This window comes from Eulemur rufifrons, chromosome 1 (assembly GCF_041146395.1).
Source record: "Eulemur rufifrons isolate Redbay chromosome 1, OSU_ERuf_1, whole genome shotgun sequence".
In the NCBI taxonomy this organism is placed as follows: Eukaryota; Metazoa; Chordata; class Mammalia; order Primates; family Lemuridae; genus Eulemur; species Eulemur rufifrons.
This window is the reverse complement of record NC_090983.1, coordinates 50,070,122-50,082,825: the sequence shown is the minus strand read 5'-3', so window position 1 is coordinate 50,082,825 and position 12,704 is coordinate 50,070,122. Positions and strand designations below refer to the sequence as shown.

The 12,704-nt window shown below is 39.7% G+C and overlaps 1 protein-coding gene across 1 annotated transcript in view; it reads right to left on the bottom strand.

The window, feature by feature from the left end:
• Positions 1 to 12,704, bottom strand: part of PDE11A (phosphodiesterase 11A) — a 335,245-nt gene that overhangs the window by 52,765 nt on the left and 269,776 nt on the right. The window contains exon 15 of the mRNA XM_069470433.1: positions 12,510 to 12,610. Within this exon, the coding sequence (XP_069326534.1) occupies positions 12,510 to 12,610 (101 nt within the window). The remainder of the gene's footprint in view (positions 1 to 12,509; positions 12,611 to 12,704) is intronic.

The window sequence follows — 12,704 nt, the reverse complement described above, 5'->3', positions numbered from 1 at the left end:
ACCCTAGTCCTAGCTCTGGTGAGGCTAATATTTATGGGGTCCTTACTATGGTTCTGGCAGACTTCCTGGGTTCTGTCACTTACTACCTACGTGACTGACCTTGAGTAGGTTACTTAACCTTGCTAGGCTTCAGTTTTCTTATTAGTAAAAGAGTAATAGTAACAGGATCCACCTTGTAGTGTTGGTGGGAAGATTAAATAAGATGATTTGTGTAAAACACTTAGCAGAGTGCCTTAAAAAAGGAGGTGATCAGTAAGAATTACTTACTGTTATTAAGCTTGGAGGGTTGAATACCTGGCCCAAGGTCTCCCAGCTGGTGAGGGGTAGAGCTGGAATACAAAGGCAGCCAAGATACCCAAGCAGGTAAGAAGTGCCCAGAGTGTCTTGGGAGCATGGAGGAAGGCATTTTGCTTAGCTTGGAGGATCATGGAGGAACATACAAAGCTTCTGGGAGAGCTTGTCAGTCATCATCCTTATCATCATTTGCATCTGGGTGGCCATTTCAATTGTAGGAGTTATTCCAAGAAATCACTAGAATGCAAGCTCCATAAAGGCAGGGGCCTGGCCCATTTTTGTTCACTCCTTCATCCCCAGTACCTACAACAATGCCTGACATGTAGCAGGAACTCAATAAATATGTACTGAATTGATGAATGAACACAAATGATTATCTCAGAAAGCTATTCATTTTAAAAACTATCTCTTTAGCTACTGGTTTCACCTTGATTCTAATTGTTCTAGGGGCTTCACAGTTGCCATTTGGAGAGATTGAGATAAGAAAACAACATAAAATCTATTCAAGAAAAGCCCTGTCAGATTCTTGCAGACTAGATTCTAACCTGAACCAAGTGGGCAACATAACAAGCTGTAGGAAATAAGAACACCATTCCTACCAATATCTGACCACTCTCTACTAACTGCCAATAGTTTGTTCAATATATGGAACATAACATCTTTGAGGCAAAGTGGAGGCATGTTACCTAGGTTTTCTTTCTTATTGAAAAAAACAAAGTCTTTTTTTTTTTAATGCAAATCTGTGACATGACAACCAAGCAGAATCATAAGAATAAATTCTCAAATGATGGAAATTTTAACAGCTGGAGATGGTGGTATGAAAGTCTTAAATCACAACCAAACTCAAAATCAGTCATAGGCTTCACATCATATTAACAATGCTAGGATGAAAGAGAACATCAACTATCCCTAGAGAATGGTGGATGGAGGAGGAATAAGAGGAATCTTTTTACAGGGCACAGAAAAATGTGGCATACAAATTTGATTTTTCCTCCACTGTCAAAAGTCGGCTACTTCTTGATTGGGTCTATGTGCTCTGTCATCTCAAGATTTGGCTCTGACTTCACAAGATAATAGGAATCTTCCTGTACTATAATTTTGTTAAGATAAGTATGAGAAAAGCCTATTTTTTTTTAAAGTCCCTGAAAAGAAGTCTTCTTGAAAGATCAGGAGATGCAGTTGATCATTTCCATAAGGCCGCAAAAAGGATTTGGAAGTGATGTCACATAACAAATTTATTAGACACATTTAATAATTTTTAAAAGGTGTAAAAATTACACAATGAACAGAGTATCCATCCACTACCCTGCCTAGAAATAAAGTTCTACCAGTCCTGTCGAGGCCCTGTGCCTCTCAGAATTGTTGCTTCTGCATCCCTCCTGCCCACCATAAGATGACCATTTTCTAAATTTCATATAAAGCATCATAATACACATCCTTATAATTTTTCTAGGTCAATTATACATAATATTGTTCTGCATGTTTTAAAACTTTATATAAATATTGTCATCATAGTGCATGCATTCTTTGGTCACTTGCTTTTCTCATTCAAGGTATGTGAGACTCATTCATACTGTTATATATAGTTCTAGGCCATTCCTTCTCACTTATGTATGGTATTCCATGTATTATTATACCACTGTTTACTTATACATTTCTTGATGATTAAAATTTAGATTATTTCTGATTTTTTTTGGTATTACATACAGTATTGCTATGACCAACCTTGTATGCATCTCCTTGTGAATTTGTGTGAGCTCTCTCTCTCTGTATATATATGTATATACACATGAATATATGTATGTGCATATGTAAAATTGCCAAGTCATAGAATAATTTCTATGTTTGAGTTTTCATTATAGTTATAGACTGTTAGAGCTATATGGAACTTTTGAGAAAAACCTGTTGTGATTCTCTCATTTTATAGGTGAGGAAACTCAAGGTGAAGGAAGGTGAAGTGATTTGCCCAGGGTCCCAGGGCAGTTATGAGCGTATCTAGGTAGATTCCAAGTCCCCAGCCTCCCAGTTCTGGCCTCTGAGATGATCTTTGTAACTATTAATATGCGTAGCATAAATCTCTGGGGCCAGACAGCCTTTCGTGTAGTGAGTACGTGGGCAGTCATGGCCGACAGCCGTCATGGGATGTGATGGCATCACACACTGCTGCACCAAGGCAGTACCAAGTATCAAGGCAGACACCAGACAGAGGTGAGGAGACCTGCAGATGGCCCAGGCCAGGTCGGTAGTTCACCGCTCCAGTGGTGTATTTCTGACCTTCTCCTTAGTGATAATCATTACAAAGTAACCATGTGAAATTCACTGTGCTTTTGGGAAATGAGTTTGCCCATACAGCTGTTTCTTTTAGCATCTAAATGTATATGTGTACATAGATTATACAGAGTCAACAGCATGAGCATATGTGAAACTGTTAGAAATAGAAGCATTTTCAGAAACATGGGACTGCTAAAATGAATATTTGAAAATCCACAAAATTATATAATACCCCCTGGATCCAGACTCCTTTGTCATGAGGAACTATATCATTAACTTCTCAAGCAGATCATTGGGACCTTGGTTTTCAAGGACAGAGGCAAGTACCTCAGCTAGTGAAAAGCAACTTACTGGAAAATCTCATTTATAATCAGATATGTTTTTATTAGGCTTTTATCCTGCTCTCCTGACATATGTTCCCCTCAGAAAAATAGCTGTCTTTAAACAAGCATCATTTGAACAGAACTGCTAAAATTACCCTAAAAAATAATTCTAAAGATTGGTTACCAGTCACCCATCACTACATTGAAAATCTTCCTGCTTTGTAATTTATCTACACGGCATCTTTTATTTGCAAAATGAGAAATCACTATTCCTGTGTGTATTTTAATCAGGAATATTTTTTGTAAATTTATATATCTATACATGTATATATGTATACATATTCTTTATCTATCTATTCATCTAACTCCTCTGAATCTACTAAAAGTCCATAAATGTTAGGAAGTTTTTACTGCTGAGGTGGCAAATCATCATTGTAACTCTCCCCAATTTCAACTCCAGAATTGTCAGGCAGGGGTGTGGGGTGTGTGGACGTGTGGACGTGGTGAGTAGATGCAGCAGAAAAGGGTATTTGTTCTTTTCGGGTTCTTACAGCTCGCTCAACAGGCAAATCACACACATCTGCAGTTAATTGCTAAATGCAGATTCTGGAGAGATTTCTGGACTTTTGACATAAAAGCACTGGAGAGAAATAGAAAATTAATGTGCAGATGTTAACTCTAGTAATTATGACTAAAGAAAAAAAAGTGATATATTTAATTTTGAAGTGAATTTTCTCCCTGCTTTAGACTAGCACTGATAACACAAGGGCCAGCTAAGAACCTGAATGAAATGATCTGTTTGATGCTGTGCTGTTGTTAACAGCACGAATAAAATTGGCAAAATGCAGGAAATGGAAAGACTGGAATTATTCTAAATGTTGAAAATGGCAGAAGATTAGATAACACAAGGCCCAAGCAGTCAGTTCAGTAAAACCGTAATCACTAAGCAGAGACGTTGCTTGAGCCGTTGCTAGACAGTGTGCTCCAGAGGCTGCCAGCGTTCACTGTGGCCGTAGCACCCCACGTGCTGTGGCACTGCTGCCCCCCCTTCCCCACTGGGCTCTGCATCCCTGAAGGTGAGAACCATGTCCTAGCTGCCTGTGCATTCCCAGCAACTAGCACTGTGTCTGGCATAAGGAGGGCATTAATAAGTGCTAGTTGGATGAATTTCTCATTTTTTAGTTAGTTGGGATATCATATAAATGGGGATATGGAGATGAGTATATGTAAAAATGCTTTCAAGTATGTCGAGAAATACCAAAATATTTCTTCCATCAACCTACCACAGGCGCTACTGGTCTAACAGTAGAATAGTTTCGGTAGGTTAACTCATCAGGCTCTGTTAAAACATGAGAGTGTTTGGGAGAGAGTAATGGATTAAGCTCTACCATTCGTTAACACCTTACTGTGCATCAACTTATCCTCTTCCTTTCCAATATGGTTGAGTGGAAGGAAGCCGTGGAAGTTGAGAGCGCTGAGTAGAGTGGGAGCTGAACAAACATTTGCTGAATGTTGAATGAATGAACAGTTTTGTCTGCACAGCAGTGGAAACATTTGTTGGGTTCCCACTGCATTTTTAAAAATAAATTGTCCAAAAACTAATCTAATTTTTAAAAAGGATGGTCAAATTATTACACCAAGCAATCAAAAATAGTTTAGTGCATGTTGCTATCATGATCAGATGCTTTTGAGAAGTGCTACTTACTGCATCCCTTTGGAAAGACAAAGACAAAGAAGACATTAGACTGGGCATTTTTTGACGAATGCAGAGCACAAAGTGAAGTAGCAAATTTTCAATTTGAAGAACAGTCTGATTAATTTAGAAAAACAATCTAAAAAGCACTGAGCACCCAAAAAGATTTATAAAATCTGAATTACTGGATAATTCTCTGTTTAAATAGTGGTCTGAGTGGCACAGAGACCTGGTCACAGATGACTTGATGACTTTGGCTGGCCGGGCACGGTGGCTCACGCCTGTAATCCTAGCACTCTGGGAGGCCGAGGCGGGTGGATTGCTCGAGGTCAGGAGTTCGAGACCAGCCTGAGCAAGAGCGAGACCCCGTCTCTACTAAAAATAGAAAGAAATTATATGGCCAACTAAAATATATATATAGAAAAAATTAGCCGGGCATGGTGGCGCATGCCTGTAGTCCCAGCTACTCGGGAGGCTGAGGCAGTAGGATCGCTTAAGCCCAGGAGTTTGAGGTTGCTGTGAGCTAGGCTGATGCCACGGCACTCACTCTAGCCCGGGCAACAGAGTGAGACTCTGTCTCAAAAAAAAAAAAAGATGACTTGATGACTTTGGGCAAATTGTTCACCCTCTTTAAGCCCAGGTATCTCTAGCTATCAGATGACGATAACAATATCTACCTTTCAGGTTGACATGAGAATTCAATATCAAAAAGTTAATGTTTTAAGAGCTCATGTCAGACAGTGTGTGTGTGTCAGGTTTGGGGGCTCCAAGAGTGAGCTAGAGAGTAAGATGTGTGCATTCGTGGAGCTTCCATTCTAACACGGTGGTGACAGAGGGAGTGTACAGTGATACAAGGAGATACTGGAATGCCTAGAAGGGTGCTCAGCATGGAGCAGGCACCTGGTAGACGAGAGATACAATGTTATGTAATCACAGCCTGTTGGGGATGGATGCTATGTATCGCTACCCAATTGCAACAACCTCCATGACTGTATTAAAGCTAACGGATTTTCAACCTCTGATGCCCCAGCTTAACTCAACCGCAAACAAGGAGCCTCTCTTGGCAAATCTCAGCCCCATCACACAGGTTCCTGAGCAGCTCTAACCTGGAGCCTCCACACCCACCCTGCACTCCTGGTGCATTAGTTGAATTGCTGTCACCTAGTGTGCTGACATCTAGTGTGTTTGGAACTAACCTCGGCATATGTATACTCAAATTACTGCTGCCCCTAAAGCCCAAGCGTTCCCAGGATTGGCCTTAATTTTCCCTTTAGTACTCTAAAACTAACCGTTACATAACTGCAGAGAGAATGTCAGGGTAGTTAAAAACATTTTGGAGTCGAACTACTTGGTTCAAATCCCAAATTTACTATTTAACATTGTGAGCAATTTCCTGAATCTCTCCATACCTCAGTTTCCTCATGTATATCATGAGGTTAATAACAGTCCTTATTCTAAACCTATGTTAAACAGGATAATGTGTATATAAAGCTCCTAAGTAAGCACTCAGGAAACATTAGTTGTTGTTTTTATTACTAATTGTGGAAGTTGCATAGGTCATCTTTGTTGACTTCCATGTAGACAAATAGTACAGGGCATTTGTGACATCCTCTTGAAGTTTTAACATTTATAATTTTAGATCTCTCTCTCTCTGCCCACTCGGATAAGCATCATCTTTTATAGGGCATATTTTATTAAGTTTTCTGTATGAATGATCCCTTTCTTTACAAGGTACTTTAAAATATCAAAGCTCTTTCATATAGGTAATCTCCTTTGACTGCCACAAGGACCCTGGGAGATTGGCATAGGTGATATGCCTCCCCCCATGCTGCTGACAAGGAAACTGAGGCAAAGACAGATTTGACTCTTAGAGTTAAATGACTGGTTACTGACCAGGTATATCAAATTCCTGCTTGAGATGGTGAAATGACTACTTAGTTATCAAACCCTTATTCACTTCAGGGACTCAGAAATTGGCACAGAAATCAATTTCAGAAAATCACTCAGCAGTAACTGGAAAATGTTTTCAGTAAGTTGGAAAATCAGAATGAATAATTAACCTCCAGATTTAGGTTGTGAAACCTAGAGATTCATACCAAGGGTTTTGTTTTTTTATCTTGTAAATTCTGCTTTGTGGCATTTGTGGTACAGAGTCCCAAGGACACCCAAAGCCATTAGAAATTAAAGTCATTAAGTTTTGGTGGTTGTTTAAAATGCATTTCCATATTTCCATGAATCTTACATTTTTTTTCCCTTTGGAGCAAGGCAGGAAATCCTGCCCCTGGGAATGAGTCATAAACCCCTCTCCAAAAGGCTGAGATCCACTCCTTGCCCATCCTGGCCATTTCTAGAATGACTTTCTTCTTCCTACGGGAGGAAAGCAGTGAGCTTCCTTTTTGGTTTCCTCAACTATATCATAACTTTTGATGTGAGCAGTCAGGGCAGAAGAACTAACAGGAATCCAGACTTCTAGAAACTAGCCCTGCGGCCACCTCTCATCCTCTTGGCCCAACCACACTTCTCCAGCCATTACTGCTGCCACCTGTGCCACAGCTGCTCCTCTGCTGCCCCACACAGTGCTGACGTTCCGCCCTGGTGCTACTCTGAGTCCATGTGTGGGACAGACCGGGGACAGCGACAGGAATCTGGAGCCCTCAGGCCTGCACAACCTGGAAGTGCGTGGGAGTTAATACCGATACCGTGTACAGCAACCCTTGGCTGACAAGGATGGTGGCCGGTGGACAATCCTGACATGCATCATACTAGACTTCTCAGATAGTCTCTGCAGGGTCAAGCCTGGCTGATCACAGTGATGACCAACAAGGAAATGTACCCTTCCTTCCAATGGCTTCCCTCCTTCCCCATGTCACTGTCCCAGCACCCTCTCTCTTATTCTTGGTGTCATTTCCAAAATGAAACTACCTGCATGCAAGCCCTTATCTCCAACTCTGCCTTGGGAGAGGACACAGGGAACCCTGGCTGGTTTTTAAATTAAACTGATTAAAGAACACCTAGGAAGGTCAATATTTAATGTATCCCCAATTATTATAAAGGGACAACCATTTCTTGATTCTTCCATTAGAGAAGGTGATTGAGGAAAAAGCCCTGAAAGAGGAAGAGTGGATTCCAGTTTTGCCAATAATTACTTAAGTGACCCAACTTACACTGTTTAACCATTTAGACCTCCATGCCTGATCTGTAAAATAAAGGAGATGAATTGGATGACATCATTTCTAAGATCCCTTCCAGTTCCACAATTGTACATTTATGAAATAAAAGCATCTGGGTGACAGTTTGTAGTAGTTTCTTTTTTTCCTCATTAACCCTGGTGATTGTTTTGGCTAAAAATACGGCAATACTTTAATGCAACTTTATACAGGCAAGTGAATCAGTCTCCTGAAGGTCTAGATTAGAGAATGAACAGCTATTTAGAACCTCAGAAAACAATAATGCTGACGAAAACAGAGCAAGCCAGTTTCTTTGGGAGTCAGCAAACATTAGCAGGGGCTGCAGCATTGAGATAAGAACAGAGTAATGAGAAAATGAGTTGCAACCAACTTCCTTGACTGCATTCCAGCGGTCACTCAGTGATTTGTCACATCCCTAACAGGGCTTGATAAATGGACTCCAAGGGTTGAGATTTTTTTTTTTCCCCTTTAGGAGTTACTTGGAAACATGGCTTGGGAAGATGCTTCTACTTTGAGAAAAATAACACAAAATCCTGCAAGTGTCAGAGACAGGAAATAAAAACATCAAAAGGATGCAGGCTTTCCATAAATCCCAAATCAAGGAGCATTGATCCAGAAAAAGATGGAAGATCATGGTAGTTAAGTTAACACAAGGGCCACAAAACACTTAAAATAAACAGGTTATAAAGCAAATGAGGTTGTAGATGTCACCATTTATAAGCCATTTACACATGTAAGACATTCATAAGACATACAATGTAGGTATTGTTATCTCCAGAGAAACAAAGAAAAGACGCTCAGAGAGGTAAATAATTTGTCTGATGACACACAGCTTGTTAGTGGCAGAGCTGGGATTTTTGTTTTATAAATATATTTTAAAAATTAATTAAAATTTATATTTATCAAAGTAATATCTGTACATATCTAACAAATCAAATAACACTGCAAGACATATAATGAAAAATAGCAGTGTTTTCCATCTTGCTGCCCTTTGTCCTTTGACTGTATTTCCCAATGTTTTCATTTGATTTTTTATGTTGGCCATAATGTTTTAAATTTTCAAAAGCATTTTTTCTTCATGTTTGCTCCTATTATTATTTTTCAAAACATCCAGTTCTTGTTTCATGGATGTGATATCTTAGCTCTCTGAGGATACTAACAATGGTTTGTTGTTTTCTTCCTCTCCCTGTTTTATCTGAATTCAATTATTTTCTGTTTGTTTTGGCCTCTGCCTTTCATATTGGAGGCTTATAAAATGTTCTGTGATTCTTATTTGTCTGTGTATAATAGTAAGGCATTAAAAGCTAAGTGGGAGTTGTGTGTGTGGGGGGTAGGACTGCTAGATAAAATACAATAATTTCAGTTTCAGATAAAAATGATTTTTTAAAAATTTTGTATTGATACCTAATAGTTATTCATATCTGGGGCTACATGTGATATTTTGTTACATGCATAGAATGTGTAATGATCAAGTCAGGGTATTTAGGTTATGCCATCACCAGGAATATTTGTCATTTCTATATATGTTGGGAATATTTCAAGTCCTCTCTTCTAGCTATTCTGAAATATAAAAAAAAATAATTTTTAGTGTAAGTATGCCCCAAATAGTTCATGGAAAATGAACTAAAAAACATTCATTGTATATCTGAAATTTAAATTGAACTGGGCCTTCTGTGTTTCCACTTGCTAAATCTGACAAGCCTGGGGATGTGGAGTATGGACTCCTAGCTTCCACTTGCTGGGCTATGGGCCATGGGTCCAGTTCACTTAATCCCTTCTTTGGAGCACTGCATCTCATTCCTACCCTGTACTTCTCATCAGTCCAGAGCTCTTCATTTTATTTCTCCAGAGAATAAACCTCTGGCATTCTAGAGGTAGAGGAAAAGGAATTACCTGGCTATGTTGGCAGAGGACTTCATGGGCAGTGTTCCGTAGACTGAGTTTCTAGTATTCTCTTTGAGCTTTGAGTGTCTTAAGCTTTGAATGTCCCATTTATTTTTCATGGTAGTTTTTTCTCTAAGCCCCATGCAAGGTTCTTCAGGGCAGAATGGCTTGCTTTTCAGAGCTGTCCTCCTCTGTAGGAATCACTTACCATTTCTACTCTGCTAGGTCCATTACCATTTGGTGGTCCGCCTTCCATTGTCCACAAATGTACTGAATCTCTTGTCTGTTGTTGTGTGCCCTCTTTTTCCCCTTGCGTATTTGTTTTTTTCTTTTAAATTTATTTATTATAGTATCATTTTAGTGAAGTTTTAGGAGGGAGAAGACACAGATACTTGGGCTCAACCCATCAGGTTTAACTAGAATGCCAAAGTGAGATTCAAATCCAGGCCAATATAAACTCCAAAGCCTTTACTCCTTCTATGATACCATGTAATAACCCATTCAGCAGAATCCAAAAATAAATACCTATGACATAGACTACCAGTTGTCTCCCCCAATATCCCTTTTTCCTTTCTTCCTTAGTAACAAGATTCGTGTTTTTTATAGCTGGGCATATAGCTACTCAGGATAAAGACTTCCTTTCCCAACTTTCCTTGAAGCTAGGTATGGCCAAGTGACTAGATTTTGACCAATGAAATATAAAAGGAGGTGTTACGTGGCATCTTCCAGCAAACCCTCTTAGAAGATAGCTTGCTTCACCCTTTTACCACTTTCTACTTCGTCCCTTCCTTCTTCCTGCTGGCTTGAAAGTAGCCATTATGGCTGGAGCTTGAGCATCTATCCTGGACTAAGAGGCAGAAAGCATGTGTTGAAGGTGGCAGTACCTTCAGGGAATCTGGGTCCCCGATGACTTCATACAGCTACTCTACCAACTCCAGATTGCTTATCTCCGGACTTCTTTCACGTGACAGAGAAGGAAGCCACTGTTACTCTGGGTTTTCTGTCCCTTACAACTGAACCTTTTTTTTTTTTTTTTGAGACAGAGTCTCACTCTGTTGTCCAGGCTAGAGTGAGTGCCGTGGCGTCAGCCTAGCTCACAGCAACCTCAAACTCCTGAGCTCAAGCGATCCTCCTGTCTCAGCCTCCCAAGTAGCTGGGACTACAGGCATGCACCACCATGCCCGGCTAATTTTTTCTATATATATTTAGCTGTCCATATAATTTCTTTCTATTTTTTTTAGTAGAGATGGGGTCTCGCTCTTGCTCAGGCTGGTCTCGAACTCCTGAGCTCAAACGATCCGCCCACCTCGGCCTCCCAGAGTGCTAGGATTACAGGCGTGAGCCACCACGCCCGGCCTGAACCTTATTTTAACTGATACAATGTCATGGTGCAGTAAGATTTCAAAGGGAGTGACACAAGGCTTCCTAGAAAGAGTGGTAGAAGAGACAAAGGACAAAAAGACAAAAATCTTAAAGGACGGTCATTTCAGCCAGGTGGAGACATGAAGGGGCAGGATTCCATATAGGAACGACGATATGATTAGGATACATGGAAAACTACATAGAGGTTTTCAAAGGGAAATACACAGACCAGTTTGGTTGAAGTAGACAAATCACGTAGGGAAGAAGTGGAAGATAAGAAGGAGAAAAGGTTGGGGGGAGATGATGGAGGACCTTGAAAGTCAAACCAAGTTTAAAGTCTTCTTTGAAAGCAGTGAAGACACTGAAGGTTTTTGAGATGAAGTTGGAGATACAGGTCTGCAATGAGAGGGAGGGTTAGAGCAAAGGATTTCTCCTGCACACAGGTGATAACATATAAAGAGGTAACATAGAAGTGAGGCCAGGGGAGTGAATCTGAGTAGAGAAAGGAGATCATGGTTCAAGAACTCATATGTAGGAGCCAGGAGAAAAGAAACCTACAAAAGATCTAGAAAAGGAGAGAGAAAAGAAAATCAGATGTTGGAGAAGCAAACAGAGTAGAAATTGACATTAAATCAGTAAACCTTCAGATATCTCAAAGACACTAGAAAACATCAAAAATGAGTACAGGTCTCTGGTGACCTGAGTACAATTTTCATAGAACGTGGAAGTGGATTCTGCTCTTCATGGTGTAAATGGGTGTTAGGAAAATAGAGGTACTAATATGCTCTGTTTATTTTAAAAAGTAAAAAGCAAGGTAAATTGAAAAGCAATGAAAGATCTCCATGGCATCAAGTGAAATAATTTTTTTAAGAGAGGGAATTTGTTTGATCTTTAAGATAGGAGGGAACTGTGCAAATTAGTGGAGGAAGAGATTTCCAGGCTGCCAAAATAAGAGGTATCTGATGGAGCAGGTCTCGCTGGGAAAGGGAGGGATGAAATTTCCAGCTCAGACGGAGGCCTGACCTTTGGGAAAAAGGGGGACAGCTCTTTCAAGAAAGAGAGAGAGAGAAGAGCAGCAAGGAATGAAGAAGTCTTGAATTTCAAGTTAACCTTTCGTCAATGAGTATTTCTTATCATCACAAATGCCATTATAGAGCTAAACAGAAATAATAGTCTAAAACAGCAATTTTAACCAGTATCTAAACCAAAAATGGCCATCACTTAGTTTAAGAGTCAACAGTCTCAAACAAGGCTCATAAAACAAAAGAAAGACATAAACCTTGCGATTGTAGCCTTTATTCTCTTGGCTTCTACACACTACCTTAAGAAACTCCATTTAAATGAGGGAAAAAACAACAACAAAAAGGATTAGCTTAGTTACACATTGATATCAATGCTAGAGTAACATGCAACGCCCAATGTAGACCTAAAAATTAATTACAGGATAGAACTTTAGATATCCATTTGTCAAATAGATGAAATGCCAATACCTACTCAAAGTACAGCGTGAGGTCTGTTGCCAATATTGACTGCTTCAAAAGCTGCATAAGGTCACTATATTCCTTGGAGGACAAATTAGCAAAGATATTGTGACCCTGTAATGAGAAAGTAAAAAGTCACAAAAGACAACATTAAATTTGTGGTTGTGGATTACACGGTTTGTCTATATTTAAAAAAAGTCTGGGAACA